This window comes from Alnus glutinosa, chromosome 14 (assembly GCF_958979055.1).
Source record: "Alnus glutinosa chromosome 14, dhAlnGlut1.1, whole genome shotgun sequence".
NCBI lineage: Eukaryota > Viridiplantae > Streptophyta > Magnoliopsida > Fagales > Betulaceae > Alnus > Alnus glutinosa.
The window spans coordinates 433,655-454,628 of record NC_084899.1 but is presented as its reverse complement, the minus strand read 5'-3'; the positions used below and the strand labels follow the sequence as shown (position 1 = coordinate 454,628).

Here is a 20,974-nt window from a genome sequence, read left to right as displayed (position 1 = left end):
TAACAACTTAACCTACCGGGAAAGAAAAGGGCTACCAAGAAAGGCAGTTTCTGTGGCAGATCAAAGGATTGGCTGCCGGTACCCGCGCACTTGTGGCGGTATTGGCCTTGTTTGTTAAGATACATGACAGCCTTGTTTGTTAAGTTACATGACAGTATACAGTAATGTGTATACTGTTTATGTATTTTTTTTTTTTTAAAGCTTTTTTATATTTTTTAATACCAATCAACATCAAAACATTTTCATTTTTTATATCACATCAATAATTTTTTATTACCTTTCAAATAAAAAAATTCATTACAATACAATTGTTTTTTCACTTTTTTATATCAGATCATTACTTTTTATTAAATTCAAAATTACAAACTCACTGTTATGTTCTGCACACGTCTTTGCCAAACAAGTCCAATAAGTCTCGGTTGTCCAGAAGAGCCCAGATGTTGGTGAACAGCAAATATCTATTCTTTGCGAAATCCATATTTTAAACACTTGTTTTACTGGTGGATCAATGGTACCATCAAGTCAACATGACTGAAGTTTAGTTAAACAATGCCTGGGATTGGGTTAAAGTTAAACAATGCTCGAAAGTTGGTTCAGAACTGAAACGTGCTTCTTATCCCGTTTCTTTAGAAATCATAATGATCATCTTGATAGTTGATATGATGGTTTGTGTCAACCCATTCCTTATCTCAAGCATGACCTTTTTTCAATTCATGTCTGCCATATATATCATCTAATAATTCCTTTTTCAATCAAATCCAATAACAATGAAATCGAACGTGAAGATTAAAGGAAAAAAGAACAACTTTTTCTTTTTCGAAGCTACCCAAAAGACAATGCTTTATAGAAATCACTTAATTGATATTCATCTCTTTCATGCACGGTTGGACTCGATCCAAACTTCTGGTTTCAGTTCCAAATAGAGCAGAAACTCTTGGAATTTGTTTATGCTACAAGACACATTGAAGCTTGTAGTTCTCTTTCATTCACAGTTCATAACCCTCCATTGAACCATGTTTTCTCCTCTCAGATTCAATACAAAATTTATATTCTATATTTCCCCCCCCCCCCAACTTTTCTTCTTTTATTGATTAACAATAAGCTGACTAATTCTCGCTTATCTGTATAGAATTAATATATATAGCCGTGTATGTACTCATGAGGGACTATCACCACCATCAGGGTTCTTACATGGCAACCATTGCAGCGGTCACCTTTGTAATTTGTTGTCTAAATTGCAAGAATTCCAGTGGAGAAGATCTGCCCTCTTGTGTATGGCGAGCTCGAAATATCCGCAGACCTCGGTGCCTCGGATCTGCACTGTTCTTTTCGCTCATCCATCATTATTTGCTTTGACCTACACTCCGTGCTACAAAATCCTTTCCCTCTGCAAAATCAAATAAACATGAATTATTACTCTTCGTAATCTTAGAATCCAAGCACAAACTTCCAACGTACTCTCGTTGTAAATTTAAGAAGAAAAAAAGTACTGGGAGAGAGAGAGAAGGAGAATAAATTGTACCTGTACATGTATATGTCTTTTCCCTGGAGTACTTTCCTGCACAAGTGACATGAACTGAGAAAATCTGGAGTTGGGTCCGCTGAAAAATTCTCCTGGTATCTCGGCCGGGAGTCCTGAAGAAGAATACCCATGTTTTTACATCCATCAAGACCATGTCTTTCATGCCCAGTTCTCCCATATTCACCTCCATCATAGTACACCCTGGTGAAGGATTTGCTTGGTCCGCGACAAGTCACATATGTATAATTCTCCGAACTTCCTCCTTCAAAGTCCTCAAGGAATCCATTTAATCTACCGCAATTCTTGCCGGAGTTAACCGGAATGGGATTGGATCGATTCAAGCTGCAACTACAAACAGCGTATTTGGCCAAAACTTCGCGTCCGCCATCACTGGACTTCTCAAGAGCAGCCACAATACCCAACCCAACCCCACCAAGATCATACTTCTTTAAGCCTCTAGGCGATTGCATCTTGAGGTCTAACGGACTCCTTGGACTCGTCCTGGCAACGTCCAAAAGCCCGGCGCGGTGGCCTGAAACCAATAATTCGGAGAGCTTTCCGATCATTTGGAAAAAATATTATGAATGAATGGAGATATGGGTGGCTTTATAAAATGCTCAGAACTCAGAAGGCCATCTTATGATGGAGTGGTTGGACTAAGCCCATGGGTTTGGTTTGGAATTATGTGGGTGATAATTGCTTTACAAAAAGCCAACATATCTCTTCATTATTTTACTCACATTATTAAAATGGGATTCCCATTACATTAGTGTGGTTTTGTTTTGGGTCATTGTCACTAGTTTTAGTCTTTTATAATAGTTTACTATATAATATAATGAGAAATCTTTAGTTTCATATATCATATCTGCAAATTTACCATTAAATTTGTAGGATCGTATATGGGCTTCACAAATTTAGCGATGAATTTGTAACGCATTGGATCATATGAATAATGTTATAAAAAAGTTTATGGACTCATTGACACTTTTAAAAGACTTCTTGAGAAAAGAGGGGATACCATGACTTATAAAATGGTCAAGGTAAATGAAATCTTAGCGATGTGGGACACTTTTAACACGCCCCTTCACGTGTGACAACTCATAACCAAACACGTGGACAACAACGGGAAGAAAATGCCAATCATCGCAAGAAATCTAACTTTGATATTATTAAAAAGTCTATGGACCCATTAACACTTTTAAAAGACGCATTAAGAGAGAGGAAGTGACACAATAACTAATAAATAATTTAAATAAAAAAAATCTTAACAATATAAAATACTTTTAACATCTTAATATGATATGGCAATGCTTATTGGCCATCGAATCAACCCTCATTATGAAAATAAATTTAAAAATTAACGAATCCTGTCGTGTTAATTCAATATAATAAGAATGAATTAATTTTAGTAAGATTATTAAAATGGGATTCCCCATTACACTAGTGTGGTTTAATCTTGGTTCATTGTCAGTGTCCATGTCTTATGATGGTGACCCGATCTAGGGATCTGCCCCACAGCGGTCTGTGATCCTTCTGTTTTTGAAACAAAAAAAAGATTCCTGGGGAAATGGCACCGTTGGAGTGGGGGCACGTGTCAAACATCCGAGATGGGTGGAGACGCAATCATTATTGAAATAACTGAGCCCACTGAAATTGGAGGCCCACTGTTTTGTCAAATGGAAAGGAAAGCGATGTGGCCAAGGGGAGAGGGTTGCCCATTCCTACTAATGCTTTCTTTACTACTCTAATGACTATAATACCCTGCATTATACTCTCTCTCTCTCTCTCTCTCTCTCTCTCTCTCTCATGCAAAGTGTTTGTTGGTTTTTGTTTTCTTTAAAATACTTCTATAATTTTCTTAAAATCAATTTTTTATCCTTTTAATTTTTTTTATTTTTTAAATTATGTTCCTTTGTATCTAAAATTTTAGTTTCGCTCTTGCTCTTACGGAAACCTATCTCTAGTCAGGACCAGTAGACCGTCTATACAAAATAACCATTCGCAAACTCTACATTAAAAACCTGCTCTTTATCGGTATTCACCTTATACTTAGGAGTATAATCTTGCAAATATTAACAGTAATTTTGTAGACCTCATGAATTTAGACAAATAAATCTTCTGCTTTAGTACTAACATCTTCAAATTAGGAACATAAGTCAAATCTAACAATGCACAAGGATTATTCCCATAAACAACAAGTAATGGGTTAAATTCGGTGCTCCCATTTGTAGAACAGTTCTGATAATATTTGGCCCGAAACAAATTTTGATCTCAAGACTTTAGATGATCACCCATCAAATTTCGAAGCAAGGCGCTATTAAAAAACAAAGGTTGTCTGTTGATGAGAATGTAAAATGTCGTATTTTTCCCCTTAATATTTAATCTCTTATATTTATTTAATGCCTAAATGTACATATTATTCTTATATTTTGATTTAGGATGCAAATTGAGGCATTAAATGCAAAATAAAGCTAATTGGGTGATTTTGGACAAATTTGACATCAGTTCGTAATCTGGGCATAACTCTCTCATAAAATCTCTAATTGAGATGATTCAAGATGCTGTGAAACGCCAAGAAAAAGATCTACAACTTTTATGTTTTGCGTTTTGAGAGATACTGGATGAATCAAAGTCGAAATCGGGCTTGAAGTTGACGTTCTGATGTAGATCTGATGCGATTTATTTTAGGAAGTTTTCAGATATGGAAATTTCTTTACTTTGAGCCTTTTCATAATCATCCAATCAATTCCAGCCAAGCCAAGCAATAAATACAAAGTCAAGCAAAAGAAAGAAAAGGAAGGAAAAGATGCGTAGAGGACCAAGAAAATAAAGAAGATAACATGAAAGGAGCATCTCTTTCCATGACAAAGGAAATTAACTTTCTCTCCATACTTGACAGATTTGTGGGGACTTATACAAGAAAGAATCGAGAAAGCATATGGCAACAAAAGTCCTCATTGAAATCATCACCTTCCTAGTTATCCTAGCCTTTATTTTATGTTTAATATTTTCCTTAATTAGTAGATTTGTGTATTGTTATTTTAGGATAGTATTTACAATATCTTTCTTTAGGAGATTTCCTAGGTTTCTAGCATATGGGATGAAACATGTATAAAAGGGGGGAACCATGACACACAACACACACCTTCTAACACACATCTTCTATCTTCCATCTTCTCCCCTCTTCTCTAACTTCTTTGAGTCATGGCCCTGCGTGACTAAACTTTCATAATTGGTCGAAGGAAACGGAAGCCTCGGAATCAATAAAACTTTGAGATCTAATTTGTTTTTATTGTTTGATTTATGCTTTGAGTATCAGATGTTCTTCTATACTTATTTTCATGATTGTCTCGTTTAATTGCTATGAGTACTACTAGTTTATTATTCGTTGCAATCTATTGCTAGGTTGGATATCAAATCCGTAATTGTTTGATCCCTCCAATTTGTGAAGCAACTAAGATTTAATGATTTGCTGCTTCTCAGTGATTATTAAATCTTAGGAAGAACATCCGACGAAATTAAATGCAATCACTTGTGCTTGTGTTGTTTTGCTTCATCGATCTCTCTAATTCTTAAGGCTGCTACTAGATTAAACCTATAGCGCTTGTCTTAGGTTGTTTAGTAGTTAGGGTTAATTAGAGTGCTTGTCTTCTAATTAACTACGACTAAGGAGAGATAGGAAAATAGTTCCAACGGTGAATATTCAAGTATGAATTGATATATATTTGCATCGATGATTAGTTGTAAAATTCCGATGGTGGAAGTTGACTTAGACCAATGTTTCTTACTTGATTGATATTTTAATTTGAATTGTTTCTTAGTTGTTTTTCTTAAAATTATTTTCATACTCAAAACCCCCCATCCTTGTTCACGTAGCATAAAATTCGGCTAATTATTCTTCGTGGGATCGACCCTTACTTGCACTACTACATTTATATTTTTAGAAGTAAGGTTTTATTTTTGGGTGCTCGCGACAGCACGCCATCTGTTAGTTTGAAGATGATAAACATTACAAAAGTCAAGCTTGGTATTGGACAAAAGTAGGGTTGACAATTTTAACACAACCGCGAACTTGACACGAACACGACATGAAAATACAGAATTTGGATTTGACATTATTGGATTCAGGTCATAATTGGGTTGACCCGATTATGACCTGTTTATAAATCATGTCTGGTGGGTCAACCCGCAGATGACCCGCCAAATACGATTATAACACGATTTATTTATTTAAGTCACTTTAGGTCCAAGCCGCGTCCAACCGTCCAAAACCCTAGCCGCATCTTCTTTTTTTCACTTCACCGTCTTCATGCAGTAAGCACACCTCCTTCGTAAGACTGGTAAGAGTCGATGACATTCTCTCCCTTCTCTAGCCGGATTGTCAGATTCTTCTCTTTGGGGCTTTTTCGGTTTTCCTGACCTTGAGCCTTTCGGTGTTGGGACTGATCTTGGTGCAGAGGTAAATCTCTGCTGCATCATACACTTGGTTGCGAGACCATTGGCCATCGACTCATTGAGCGTACCAGCATCATTGAAGCAACCATGGATGCTATGTAGGCCGAGAATAATGACGATGGTGAAGGCCTGTCTCTCGGAGGAAACATGATTTGCAAACTTTGGTTCTGGTTTTGGTCGTTGAAGCCGGAGGCCTGGGCTCTCCAACCCTGCTGCTGCTCTACCTTGTGACCTGTGGGAGTGTGGGGTGGGCAACTAAACGAGTTCATGTCAGGTAACCCGAGTAATAAGCGGGTCGTGTTCGGTTATAGGTTTATACCCGATTAATAATCGGGTTGAGTTTGTGTTATACATGTTTATGTAATCGGGTCAGTCGGGTTGACCCAAACTCGACTCGTTTACCCGAATTGCCAACCCTAGAAAAAAGCTACAACACCTTCAAAAGTGGATGAGAAACTGAGTATCTCGATAAGAAACAATGGATAACAGTAATGCATGAAGACGATAGATTTCTCGAAAGTACAATTGAGTCACGTTGATCGCATTCGAAATTTTCTTGCAAGCAATGAAGTGGGCTATCTTCGAAAACCGATTTACCACAACAAAAAATAGAATCATTATCTCATTGTGTCATCTATAACCCTAAAATAAAGTTTATGCTCATGTTAGTCCACGACTGATCTGAAATTGGAAGTGGCATGTACAATCTTGCATTTTCCTCAAATTTATTCGTGGAATAATTATTGGCTATTCTATCTACATCAATGATTAACTTACCAATAATATACTCTTAATTATTTCATTAATTATGAACCACCACTCTAATTTAGAAGAAGATCATAGTAAAAACATTTTTCATTCAATTAATTGTTTCATTAATTAGTTGAAACTATCATAGTGCACTACTTTCTTTCAACAGTGGCGTGAATGTTGCATGCATCCGACAAGCATGTCTTATGAACCAAACCATTTCAAAATGAAACCACAAAATCCGAATTATTATTATTATTATTATTATTATTTTTTTATTGGAAATTGATGAAATAATGTTGCAAATGGAGGGGCATTTGAGACATTCGAGTTTTAAAACAACCGGCGGTAGCCAACAGAATGAATGGTCGCTTTACGAAAAGGGCCTTCAAAACCTGGAGCCCATTACCATTAATAACAAAGCAATGTAGGACCCGCACACATGCTGAGCCATACACGCGTAAATCTCTGATTGGGCGTTCCCATTAAAGCGACGTTTCTTGGGTTCATCCAATGACTGTGACCTTCATCATGACATCGACACCTTCAATTATTAATATTTTGTTAAAATTTAAAATCTGATATAAGCTTAAACTCCATACATTATTTATTATTTTTATCTCAAACTAAACAAAGTTATCTTTTTGACTCCGAATATTGACAGAAATTACAAAGTATAAAATGCGAGTACAATGATTCTCACCCTCATTTGAGATGGTCATATTCCAAAAAATTAATATTATTTAATAAATAATTTTCATATAATTAGAATGATGCAATGAAAATCAATAAGAGCAGATGAAAATAAAATTTTTTGGCTGAACTTTTCTGTCATATCATTGTAATTGAATGACAGTTATATAAAAATCTACTAAATGCTGCATTTATCATCCCAAAATATGAGGGGATGGTTATAACTTATATTAATAAATTTTACAAATATAAGGATGTTATTATTTTTTTTTTTTTATGTAATGTCCTAAATTTGAAAGATAAAATTCAAATGAGAAATGCTATTTAGTAGACTGTTGTATAATTGTAATGACATAACGATAAAAATTAACATTTAATTTTTTTTTTTCATTTCCTTAAGAATCAAAAGGTTAATTTTTAGTGTGCACTATCTCGATTATATAGCTGTGGTGTAATAATCTGTTAAATATCATTACTCAATTAAAATTTGTCACAAGTTTCGTGGGTGAAAAATAGTTTGACCTTTATTTTTCGTTTGTTTTATGTTATTTTTTCACAGTCTTGACTCTTGAGGGACTAAAAGAAAAACTATTTTTGATATGCCAAGACAACACCTTCATTTATTTTTTCTTTAATGGCTGAAAGTAATATGACTTTTGTCTTTGGAATTGGAGTTACTTTTTACTCTTTTATTTTAGTAATTATAACATCAAACTCACAGTCCAATAGCCATATGATACAAAAACTAAAGCTATATGGTTTGGGGTAAAATAAAATAATTTAAATAAGTGGTTATAAAAGATTATTTATGAGACTCACCTGATCAAATAAAAGTTAAGTTATTCAATCACTTATTCAATCGGATAGGTCCAATTAATAAGTATTATTTCGCGATCATTAGTTTAAATTCTCTTAAATTTAATAAAATAATTATAGAAAAAACTATCCAACGGGTACGAAGTTAGTAAAAAAAAGAAAAAATAGATCGAGACAGTATTTTGGAATTTACTTTTCTAACAATCTGTTGTTTAAATTTAAACATTAATTATGAAAAATCTATCAATTCATATGAGTGAGTGAATTGAACAGGGAAAAGATCCATCGGGAATGATCCACAAAACGTTAAAAAGGAAAAAGAGCAGGAAGTTGGTAAAAAAGAAAAAGTTGTTCCTTTGAAGTGCAAGATTTTTTTGGGATTCGCATATATCTAAAAAGTGTAAAATGTGATCAAGTGATAATGTCGTCATATCCCATACTTGATCTAAGATTTTTTTTTTTTTTTTTTTTTTTTTTTTTTTTTTTTTTTTTTTTTTTTTGGTGCAAAAGGCCAGTGCATCACCTTTACTAAGCTAAATAGTTTTATTCCAAAAGTTGTACAGTTTTGAACACACTCAACTTTCATGTGAAGACCTAACACAATCTATTTTTCTTTATAATAAAACGGCATCGATCTTTATCATAGTCTTTCAATGAGGTTATAATATAATAAATTTTATGAATTTTGGTCCAATAATATATTTATTAACCAGTCATAATCATTATATTTATTAACTACGAAAAAGTAGACGCTCATATATGTTACTTATAATTAAGGTTCTTAATGTGAATTTGTAGATGAAAAAGATAAGAATTATCTTGTTTATATTTAATAAATACCTTTTTTTTTTTATTATTATTATTCTTTTTAGTAATCAACATTTTGGTTTTCTTGATTTCTCACCGACTTATTCAAGTTTAATCATTTTTTTTAATCCATAAATTTGCTCTAATTTAAGCTGCTTTTCTCATTTTTGATATTAAGATCACAGTTAGGATTGTACAAATTTTCACATTTTTAATCACCAACCCATGCACCCCCAACATGTGTAGGTCGGACTTCGACGATAGGTAGAGGCAAAGTCGGATATGGCTTAAGTTTTCTAACATAAGTTAGAGTCTGTGTGGATAGTGTTTAAGATTTATGAACTTTTTCAACTCGACCCACCTTTTTTTATTTAAAACATATAATAGAACCTTTGAGACGCTAGAAGAATAAGAATAAGAGGTGGATGATTTTTTTTTTTTTTTTGTGCCAAAAACACTATAAATTTAGTTTCACCCACTTTATGAGAGAGATATATTTTTGGGATCGATAGGATAGAATGTAAAATAGAACTGTCTTTACAAATGGCATTTGAGTGCAACGGCTTTGATAAGGCATGTTAGAATATATGGAAAATATAATATATATTAGGTCAATATCAAAATATTCTCTATTTAAAGGTTGGTTGTAATCAAATCCTTATGGGGATTGCAATAGCGGAAGCAAGAGAAAAAAAATAATATAAAGAATTACGAGTAGTTCGGTACTGTTAGATACTTACGTCCACCACTTTGAAAAGCCCCTAGAGCTACACTGTGCTTATTAACTTGCTTGTCTACAATACAAAAGTCCTTATTTATAGGGGTTTAGAGTAAATACAAGTATGGCCATGATTTGATTACAATTAATTTGTAAATAGAGAATATTTTATTGTCAACCAAATATGAAATGTTATACAGAAAATGTAATATATTTTTCATATATTTGAACAAGGCAATATGATTGACAATTAATCTTTAATTTGTTTCCACACATAAGAGCGACGTAGTATTTTAAGCAATCAAATCTAAGGAGATCAATGACAATAGTGACATTCTTTCTGAGCTATTTTGTTTAACTTTGTAACAAATAAAATTTTCATAAACTGACAATTCATGATGTTTTAGTTGTCTGATGCTGTATTTGAATTCTTAATTAAGATTACAAATCAGTCTCCTCGTTGAAGATTAATTATGTTGAATAATTCCAATTAGGCCCATTTAAATGCTTATTCTAATTAAACCATTTCAACGGCTTTAATTATTTATGAGTTTATCTTCTTCTTCTTCTTCCGTTTTTTTTTTTTTTTTTTAATTTTTTTTTTTTTTAAACAAATGATTAATGAAGTAGCTAGCTAGTGAGCTGGCCTACCTAGAGCTTGGTGAAATGGATCACCAAAGACAAGGCCCACTGGGCCAGAAGGAAAGGACAATTTATATTGAAAAATAGCATAATTGAAAAGAAAAGAAAATTTGCTTGCTTAGTTCATACTGTTGAAGGCTATATAAAGTGGTTGAAATATGGTTAGGGAGATCGATGTAAGTGGATTGGGATTTGGGATGTTGTTTCCAGGTAATGAATTAACTCTCTTATCATCCTCTAAATGATTAGCGATAAATATTATGATTTTTGTTCAAGATTATTTGTTCGATTGAAGTTTTGGCTCAACAAATTGGGGTGATATTTTTGCTAGATTAGAGTTCTAGATTATGAGTTGTCAAGTACTAGTACACTATTATGCTATAAGAGTTCAGCTATCTGTTTAAATAGTTTATTTTTCAAATAAATTAAATATGAAAATGTTAGAATATTAATATCAAAAATATTAATCACTCCCCCCCACTGTGAGTGTCGATCGTTTCCAAGTGATTAATATGTTTCGGGCAGTAGAGTACTAAATGGAGAATGGTTTCGTTTAAATTTCACAGATCTCAACGTATATATATTGTCATGTTATTTCAAATTTTGAATGATATGAAAACATGTTTAAATGACGCGTAACTGTGCATACATACGATTAAATGTAACAAAATAAAATTTAACCAGATTAAACTGGGTAGGATTGTCATCTGTATGGCACACATAAGATATAGACATTAATTGCTCCTAGTTCTGATATATCAAGCTGCGATTTATAGAGCATATTACGGTAAACCCCACAAAGATTAGTTGGTTAATTAGAAATAGAAATAGAAATTAAAAACCTGAACGAGTCTATTTTGGTGTGGATATGTGTCGTTGAATATCTTTCAATCCGCTTACTTTCATATGACCCTTTTGGTACTAATATAGATATTTGTTTGTGATATATATATATATATAAAGATCGATGCAGCTACTTTCTGTGAGTAAGTCAAGAATCAAAATGCAGAGCTCTTGGACTTGGATTAATACCATTCTTAATTCCCAGCTTAGCCTTGCTATGCTCATGCCTATCAGTATTAGTAGCTGCCACAGATGTTTCCTATGACTCGAGGGCCATTATTGTCAATTGTGAACGGCGACTTCTTTTTCTCCGGCGCAATTCATTATCCGCGCAGCACCTCGGAGGTATATATTCCAATGTTTTGATGTTTTAATGTTTCCTATGTTTGTTTGTGTTTTCTGTTCTTAAAGGCAAATAGTTTTCATCAACTTTATGTATATATGTACGTTTTCATATACTTTATATAATATGATGCATAAGCTGAAGAACTCCATATATATATATATATTGGTTACAGATGTGGCCAGATTTGATTCAAAAGGCAAAAGAAGGTGGCCTTGATGCAATTGAAACCTATATATTTTGGAACCAGCATGAGCCCCATCGTCACGAGGTCTGAATTGGTTCTAACCAGCTCCTTTCAGCTCAAAGAAACAAACATTCAAGCTTAACTTTTGTTTTGATTTATGTTTTTTTTTTTGTTTTTGTTTTGGTTTTTGCATGGCAATCAGTACCATGCATTTCTCTGGAAACCTAAACTTCGTAAAGTTTTTCAAGCTAGTTCAAAAGGCTGGACTGTATGTCGTTTTACGAATTGGTCCTTACGTTTGTGCTGAATGGAATTATGGGTACGCAAACCTTAATTTTTTTTTTTTTTGGATGAATACGTACCTCAAAAGTGTGACTTGAATACGTACACATGATATATTTTGTTCTCACCAGAGGTTTCCCTATGTGGCTGCATAACCGGCCGGGAGTTCAACTAAGGACGGACAATCAAATAATATACAAGGTTACGCACGTACGATAGTATGTAATTTGTTTTTGTAGCAAATTAACATTAATATATTTCAAGTTTGGTAGCAATTAAGCATCTCGATTTTCTACTTTTTTCACGTACGTGCAGGATGAGATGCAGACATTCACTACCAAGACAGTGATCTTGTGCAAAGAATTAAGCAAAGCTATTTGCGCCCCAAGGAGGACCCATAATTCTCGCACAGGTTTTGGCCTCATTTGATCGATCTCCAGCATAATCTTTTTAATTTTTTGAATTTTTTGGACGTTGACATATATATATATATATATCAAACACATCACAGATTGAGAATGAATACGGAAATATTATGGAACCTTATGGAGCAGCAGGGAAATCATACATTCAATGGTGTGCAAAAATGGCTGAATCCCTCAACATATATAAGTGTCCCTTGGATTATGTGACAGCAGAATGATGCTCCTCAATCGATGCATGGTATTTCGTTTTTATAGCTCTTAATTAATTATCATTAATTATTATTATTCCCATCACCCATTGATCCTTTCTTGCATGTGATCATATATATATATTGCAGATAAACACTTGCAGTGGGTTCTACTGCGATTCCTTTACGCCAAATAATCCCAACAGTCCAAAAATGTGGACGGAGAACTGGACTGGATGGTGAATCTTCTAGCTTTGAATCAATTTTTCATTACGTTTAATTTTATGGATATATTAGAGCTCAAGTATTGAAGTGGAAATTCCTTTTAGGTTCAAGGGCTGGGGTGACAAGGATCCCTATAGAACTGCTGAAGACGTAGCATTTGCTGTGGCACGCTTTTTCCAAGCCGGCAGGGTCTTCCAAAGTTAATATATGGCCGGTTACATATATATCTTTGCCTTTATTTGAAATTTTGTTGTGAATATATTCTATTTACTCATATCATTAATTCATGTATATTTCTGTGGATACCTTTCAATCATATCATTGATTTTAAATTCAAGATAACATATATGATCAATTTTTTTTGACATATTCTTTTACTTTTCCCATTTCGATCAGTATCATGCATGGAGGGACCAACTTTGGACGCACAGCAGGAGGCCCATTCATTGCAACATCGATCGTATGATTACAATGCACCTCTCGATGAATATGGTAATTAATCAATTATAGAACAAAAAAAATATTTAGTACTTTAGAATCCTGGAATATACATACATACATACATAAAGAAAAGAAAAAGAAAAAGGGGAAAATGATAAAAACTTTAAACAATTCATTCCTGAAAGAAAATAATATATAATATATAGTAATTTGAAATCAATATATTCCATTGCCATGAATTAATTTTCATTATGTCAGCAGAATTCATGAATTTTTTTTCAGGTAATTTAAATCAGCCCAAGTGGGGGCATCTTAAGCAACTCCATGCTGCTATTAAATCTGGGCAAAAGGATCTCACAAGTAGCTCCTCATCAACAAAACAGATTGGTAATGGAGTTGATGTAGGTGACCGGCCAGATGGTGAACTAAAACTTTTCCCCAATCATTTATATATATACCAATTAAAAGGAGTATTAATATTCATTCATTATTTTATCTGCAGCTGACTACGTACGTCAACAATGCTACTGGGTAAAAGTTTTGTTTCTTAAGCGCAATGTGAACACGACAGAAGATGCCTATGTTGATTTGCAAAAGGATGGCAAGTATTTTGTGCCTGCTTGGTCTGTTAGCATACTTGCTGGTTGCAACATGGAAATTTACAACTCTGCCAAGGTGAAAAGATTGATTTAACTCTTTGTGCCTGCAGTTAATTCTACTCCATGCATGCTAACCTAGTTATGTCATTGTGTATATATAGGTTAACACCCAGACCTCCGTGATGGTAAAGAAATCGGATGGGAGTAAAGATGACTCTGCTACGCTTCACTGGGCATGGATATCAGAGCCCATGTGGGACGTCCTCTCAGGAAAAGGTAGATTTAGAGAGACAACGCTTCTTGAACAAAAGGAAACCCCCAGCGATGTGAGTGATTATTTGTGGTACTTGACTAGGTAAGTTTCTTCTGATGATGACCGGAATCCAGTGCAATGAATTTAATTAAGGACTGTTCGGGAACTTCGGGTCTTATCTGCTCTGACAGATGACAGGATAGTCGCCGGAGCAAGTAGGACTAGAGTAGTCTATTGCACGGGATTCATCCCCTTCTCAAGTCCTCTCTCTAGAGACTTGTTGCTGTCACTTGTATATATATATATGCTGAGTTCTGCAATCTTTATGAGCAGTGTTGACATTAACGATACAGCGCCGTGGACCAATGCAACTGGCCATGTACTCCATGCCTATGTCAACGAAAAGTTCACAGGTACTTTCAACTTGGTACGCAGAATTAATGCTATATGTTGCAATTTATATTAGTATTTAGGGTTTACTTTTCTCACATATGATGTCAGGTTCGCAATGGGCCGCCGAAGGTGATTATCGTTTCGTATTTGAGAGACCTGTCACACTGAAATCCGGGACTAATTTTATAAGCTTACTCAGTGCCACAGTTGGACTACAGGCATGTTTTAAACATGGACAGCTATATGTGAGCTAATTAAATAAATATATAAGCGAATTTCTTAACATATTTATATGTAAGGGGTATTAGTTAAGGGTATGTAAGGGATATTAGGAAAATAAATTGTAACGCTAGAATATACCTTTTAGAATATGCTTTGTGTTAAGAGTCTATAAAAGAGAACCATGACCGTAGGAAGAATGAGGAAAAAGAATAGAGTATTGAGTGAAGTAGTTTTAGGAGAGCCAAGGCCTCTCGAAGAGCCCGTAGTTTGTAAGAGAGTTTTGGCCTCTCGAAGTGCCAATTGGAGAGATAGGCCTCTTAAAGTGCCTTTATCATTTCAATTCTTGTTTACCTAGTATTTTCTATGTTTTTATTCGTTAAATCTCCTTTCATGCATGTAAGAAAAGTCCAATACATTATATATATGAGCATAATTACTGTTCTTTTTTTTTTCTTTTTTTTTTTTGATTTAATTTGACGACAACGGGCATTGTGGGAGCGAGGCCCTGTTCAATTGATCGGAAAAGGAGACGTTACTAAAGATTTATCATCAAATCCTTGGTCTTATATGGTAAGATTATTGGTATATATATAAATAAATTTGTAGAAAATAGATTTTCTTTTCTTCCCCCATTGCTTCAATGCATGCTAATTATTTTGTAATATTTATAGATTGGGTTGGGTGATGAGCACATACAAGTCCTTCATGAAAACCACCACCACGCGCGTACTCACCATCCGGCAGAAAATGGGCCTTCAAAGGGCTTCCGATCGAGCGGTACACTGATGACATGGTATAGGGTACGTACTACGTACCGATCTAGATCCATCACTCGATCTTTAATTATGTTCAACTTTAAATATTTTTTTAATTCAATTTATTGAATTGACATATATATATATAATTACAGACAAACTTCAAAGCACCTTTGGGGACAGACCCTGTAGTGGTGGTGGACTTGGAAGGGATGGGAAAAGGGCAAGCATGGGTGAACCGTGAACGGACGTAGCATTGGGCGTTATTGGCCTTCATTCCTTGCAGACAAGGATGGTTGCAACAACACGTGTGATTGCCGAGGAGGATACAGTCCAGACAAATGCCGGACAAATTGCGGCAATCCTACTCAAAGATGGTACCACATCCCGAGATCGATCGATCATACCTTGGAAATTAAGCAAATAAACACTTCGACGTTGTTTGAAGAGATCGGCGGAGACCCTTCACAGCTCACAGGTGTCGTTCCAAACAGTCACGAATATTGGAACTACATGCGGGAGCGCATACGAAGGGAAAACGTTGGAGTTGTCATGTCAGGGGGCCGGGGACAGACAATCTGAGAAATCCAGTACTTTGCTAGCTTCGGGGACCCTCAATTCATGCACGTGCGGCTCATTCAAGAAAGGCTCTTGTGAGTCCACCAACAGCTAGCCTATCTACCGTGCGAAAGGTAATCAATCAAAAACTCTTACTATAATAAAATATCGATCTATTAATTAATTGCTGAAATGAAATAAATTTTAATTGATCTTGTGTATTTAGCCATTTAGGCATGTGTTGGAAAAACAACTTGTTCATTTAATGCCACGGAGGCTACATTTGGGTCACTCGACTGTGGCGACAACGCCAAGAGATAGACTACTAGTGCAAGGTGTTTGCTATAAGTGAAGAAAATTAGTTAACGAAAGAGGAAGCATAGAATCGTCGGCCCTGAGATATTCAATGGATTGTCCTATATATAGGCCTGCATGCACAAAACTCAAGTCGAGGATGTCACATAATTAATTAAGAATATTTGTGACGACACTCCAACGACTAGCTTGTATCCTAAATACGTAGACTTTTATACGAACGAAAACCTTATACCCAATAATTATTCATGTTTAAATAAAATATTTCATGTATTATTTATTGACTTGATTTTTGAAGGAAAAATCTGAATATATATGATGCATGTGAGAAAGAATATTAAGTAATTAAATATATCATTTTTGTCATTAAAAACGTTTAAAACAAGTGATTATATTTAACGTAACAATTACGCCAAAAGATGCGTCATAATGATCATATTTTGGCGCACCAATCGCCAATGTACAATATTAATTGTGATGGATAGCTGGTATCGTGGTTGCCTCATGCCCTCATTTCATCCCTCCCAACTTTATCTGTAATATCACTGTCCACCTTGAAACAAACCATCAGATCGAATACATGATCGAGGCTCCAAATTCTCAACTTCTTTTGAGAAAATAAAGGCAATGATCTTGAAACTTTCTTGCACAGAAGCCTACCGCCTACGTCCGCCACTTAAAAATTGTTCTAATTAAGAGTTATATTTTACTCTTAATAATTGACAATACAATACGACCTTATTTATAAGAGAAATGGAATAAGTGGAGAGGATTCAATAAAAATAATCAAATCTCTTCATTGCACTAAAAATAAATATTTTTATAAAAATTTTTTTGGGGAAAACTGTGCGTTGAGAATTGGGCCGACAGAAGAGAACGGCCCATGAAGCCCACTTCATCCAAGATACAATAAGGTTGAACGCTAACAAAATACATGTACAGGCCGGGCCCAATAAACCGATTTTATAGTGACAACAAATCATATAATTAACATCGAATTTCGGATTACCACGCGAGATCTCAAATCTTGGAGAATTGTGAAATCCCTATAATTAAGTCTAAATCCCACTACTTCAATTGCTATATAAGTAGGTTTGTTCATTCATACAATAAGCTTCTTCCCTTCAAATACAATATGACTTAAACATTAGAGTTCAGATAAGCTATTCTGCTAATATTTTCTGTGCCAACAAACTATCATTGGTTTTTTTGAAGCATACCATCATAGGAAGAAAAACTTAAATAAATGTTAAAAGTATTTTATATTGCTTAGAATTTTTTTACTTGGACCTTTTATAAGTTATATATGGTGTTTTCTCTTCTCTCAATGCGTCTTTTGAGAGCGTCAATCGATCTAAAATTTTTTTCATAGTATTAGAACCATATATTTTTTGTGATGATAGACTTTTCCCTTCGGTTGTTATCCACGACTTTAGTCATGAATTGTCATACGTGAAAGATGTATTAAAAGTATCCAACATTGTTAATTTTTTTTTCATTTGGACCATTTATAAGGTATGATATTTCCTTCTCTCTCAAAACGCTATTCGAGAATTTTAATGAGCTTGTGAACTTTTTCATCCGGTACGTGGAGAGTACTTGAAAGATGGACCCCCTCGAAGACATCCTTCAACTCCCACTACCTCATGCAGTGGTGGTCAAAGGGCAAGTAACAGTACTCGATCTTCAGCCAAGAACCCCCCAACCCCGCCCAAAAGAACAAGAATCGTGCATGTCCGAGAACGTAGAGTACTCTATCATTGGCCACTTCGATCATCTCCACCGCTGCCTCAGTGGTCTCCGGCAGAACCCTACCAGCGCGTCGTAAAGCAGCCTCCAGAATCTGCGACGGCCAGAGATCACCGGCGGAAGGAATGTCCGGCGGATTCGCTTTAAGGTTAAGAGTTGCGGAGGGTCCACGTAAACAGAAAACGGCAGCGTCGTATGCTCTAGCTAGCTGCCTCCTCGGCTCAGCTCGTCGGTTGCCGAACCTCGGTGACCCATTTTCCCCCACTTTCTCATCCTCACGCCCTTGTAACGGCCGTTAATACAATCTAACGCCGTCTCTTCTCTCTCTTCTACCTCCCTCGCCTCACCATGTCCCCTCAACTGCTTTTCTTTCCGTCTTTCACCCTACTCATGAGAAGGCAGGCGAAGAAGGCCTGGGTACACGTCACACGTGCGTGCGTGTCTGCCATGTGGCAAAACAAGCTGGGTGATCCTTTTGGATACGCGTGATGATGCCAGAGGTTCCATGGTTTCTAGTGCATTTGGAACAGAACCAGAGTTGACTACCGCGCTCTACTCTTGTAGAACGTCAAATGAGTTGGACTCCCAGAGTAAACAACAAGTCCCGGTGGAGAGTTTCTACACATCCTCCCCTCATCTCTCTTATCACCATTTTATAATAAAAAAATTAATTTTTATTAAAAAGTTGTCTCTGATGTGACATCAGAGACAACTTTTTAATAAAAACTAATTTTTTTAAGGAAAATAGGGTGACAAGGAAGGATGAGAGTTTCCTCTTTACCATTTCCCTTCCTGGTGGCCTCTGGCCTTTAATGAACCTGAACCTTCCATGCGAGAGCATTTAGACATGCACTGGGATTTTTGGGGAGGAATTATATTTTACTAGAAATTTAATGAAAGAATAACGTGATTTAATAAATTGTTATAGGGCTTTTTTTAAATTTTTTTTTTTTTTTATAATGATTAATTTTTATTTTCACATCGTTCAGTTGTATGTCTATCTACGTACTGTTGGTGTTATTATAGAAGAAAAGAAATGAATTGGTGTTCTAGATTTGTCTACTTTTTCTAAACGCAATTTAGGCCTTATGTTGGAAACCTAGAAAGAAGATAAGGTAGATTAAAAAAAGAGGATGGGGCAAATGCATTATAGATATCCACATGCCAAAATGCAAGCAATATTATAATGGTGCACATCCTAAAAGCAAAGAAAAACAAAAACGTGCTGATATACTTTAATAATTTCAGGTAGGGTCCCCCATCATTACAAAATGTAGAGTATATTCTCATTCATAACAATCATTCAAATTGAGTGATCCAAATTACATACAATAACACTTTTGAGTTCTGGACAAATGGAATATCTGGATTCAGACACACAAAAAAAAAAAAAAAAAAAAATTGTAAAAATCCTACCAACAAATAATTAATTAGTGTTGGAAAGATGGCCGTACAAAAATTGGACCATCCATATCGATCCCGATTCAATAGTTCGCGGGTCGAAAAAACAGTCAGTAGCTCCAGAAACTAAAACTGTCCAGGGCCTCTGACCCACTCCGCTGGTTTTTAGCCGAGTGTCCTTTAGAAATTCCACAGGAATGACTCCTGAGGCGCAATCCCATCAAAATTTTCTTCTCCGTAATCATAGTTAGGGAAAGGCTGTGCGTATAATTCATGCGTAAAATCATCAAAACCCGGGAATATTCCATAATCCGACCCATCATTGCCCGAACCCATTGTCCGAAACAAATCCGAGAACGACCCGTCCTGTGTCAATTCGCTATCCATCTGGACCGTCCCCTCCGAAACCGAAGGGGACGGTGACGGTGACTCCATCGGTAACATCTCGGTTGCCGACCGATCCGAATGACTGCTTTTCGGTGGCTCTGCTGAGTTGGCGAACCGAGCCGCAGCAGCCTGAATCTCGGGCGGGGTGAGCGAGCGCCCACCGGAGATTTCCGGCGGGTTGTCGGGGAAATTGAACTTGGCCGTGCGGCCACGCAGGCAAAAAAGCGCCGCGTCGAAGGCACGCGCCGCCTTCTCGGCCGAATCATACGAGCCCAACCAAATCCTCTCCCGGCTATTGGGTAGCCGAATTTCGGACACCCATTTGCCCCACTTGCGCTTCCGGACACCTTTGTACCTGGAATCGCTTTGCACTGCGGGCTTCTCACTCGTCTGCTTCACCATTTTGCCGACACTGAAATAAACTTGGTTCTTTGTTTTTGGTTTTTGAGATTTGTATGTGGCTTGGACAATTCCAAGACAAACTCGAATTGAATCTCGCAAACCGGACCTTGAGTATTTTTCTCTTCGCTTCGCTTCGCTTGGTGTCTGTCTGAGAATGGGATTGGCGGCTCGGTGTCTTTTATACATATGTGTGCGTTTCGCCACTTTGGTGGGTCTGACTTATGGGTCAACACTGAATAGGCGCGTTTCGATGGAGAAGGCCGTAAAGCGTAAGAGAGCGTACACGTGGCGGCTTGAGGAAATGGGTTTGGAGTAGCTTACGCGGGGACAGTACTGACTGTGGTTTGAACTTTGAACCATGTGTGTCTTTCCTTCCTCGTGGCTATATTTGAAAAGTCTTGCTAATAGACAAATAAGAATGTCCTTTCTGTACCCTTTAGCGGTTTAGCTCCCGAAGAGGTGTTGGCTGTGCATCCCGAACCGCCGCATCTCACGGAATTCTTTACAATTGAAACACTCAAATTAACTGAGAGAGAGGGAGAGAAGAGGAGGTTAAGAGCACTCCCAATGGATTATCTATTTACAACTTTAAGATAGAATAGA

General features: G+C 36.0%; 2 protein-coding genes and 1 pseudogene across 2 annotated transcripts; 1 reads left to right on the top strand and 2 right to left on the bottom strand.

Moving 5' to 3' along the window:
- Positions 1-840: 840 nt before the first annotated feature.
- On the bottom strand, positions 841-2,167 carry LOC133858121 (FCS-Like Zinc finger 13-like). The gene is made up of 2 exons (XM_062293567.1): positions 1,523-2,167; positions 841-1,387 (listed from the first exon to the last, which is right to left on the bottom strand). The coding sequence occupies exons 1-2, from the start codon at positions 2,086-2,088 to the stop codon at positions 1,231-1,233; spliced, it is 723 nt and encodes a 240-aa protein (XP_062149551.1). The 5' UTR covers positions 2,089-2,167; the 3' UTR covers positions 841-1,230.
- An 8,394-nt stretch (positions 2,168-10,561) lies between these two features.
- Positions 10,562-16,568, top strand: LOC133857430 (beta-galactosidase-like; annotated as a pseudogene).
- A 2,877-nt stretch (positions 16,569-19,445) lies between these two features.
- LOC133857826 (ethylene-responsive transcription factor ERF017) lies at positions 19,446-20,535 on the bottom strand. Its single transcript, XM_062293176.1, has one exon. It carries the CDS (start codon positions 20,369-20,371, stop codon positions 19,763-19,765), a length of 609 nt encoding a protein of 202 aa, XP_062149160.1. The 5' UTR covers positions 20,372-20,535; the 3' UTR covers positions 19,446-19,762.
- Positions 20,536-20,974: the final 439 nt, after the last annotated feature.

Coding starts and splice junctions, on each gene's coding strand:
- LOC133858121 (XM_062293567.1), bottom strand. CDS start 2,088: ATGATCGGAAAGCTCTCCGAATTATTGGTTTCAGGCCACCGCGCCGGG. Junction 1,388..1,522: donor AAAGACATATACATGTACAG/GTACAATTTATT, acceptor TTGATTTTGCAG/AGGGAAAGGATTTTGTAGCA.
- LOC133857826 (XM_062293176.1), bottom strand. CDS start 20,371: ATGGTGAAGCAGACGAGTGAGAAGCCCGCAGTGCAAAGCGATTCCAGG.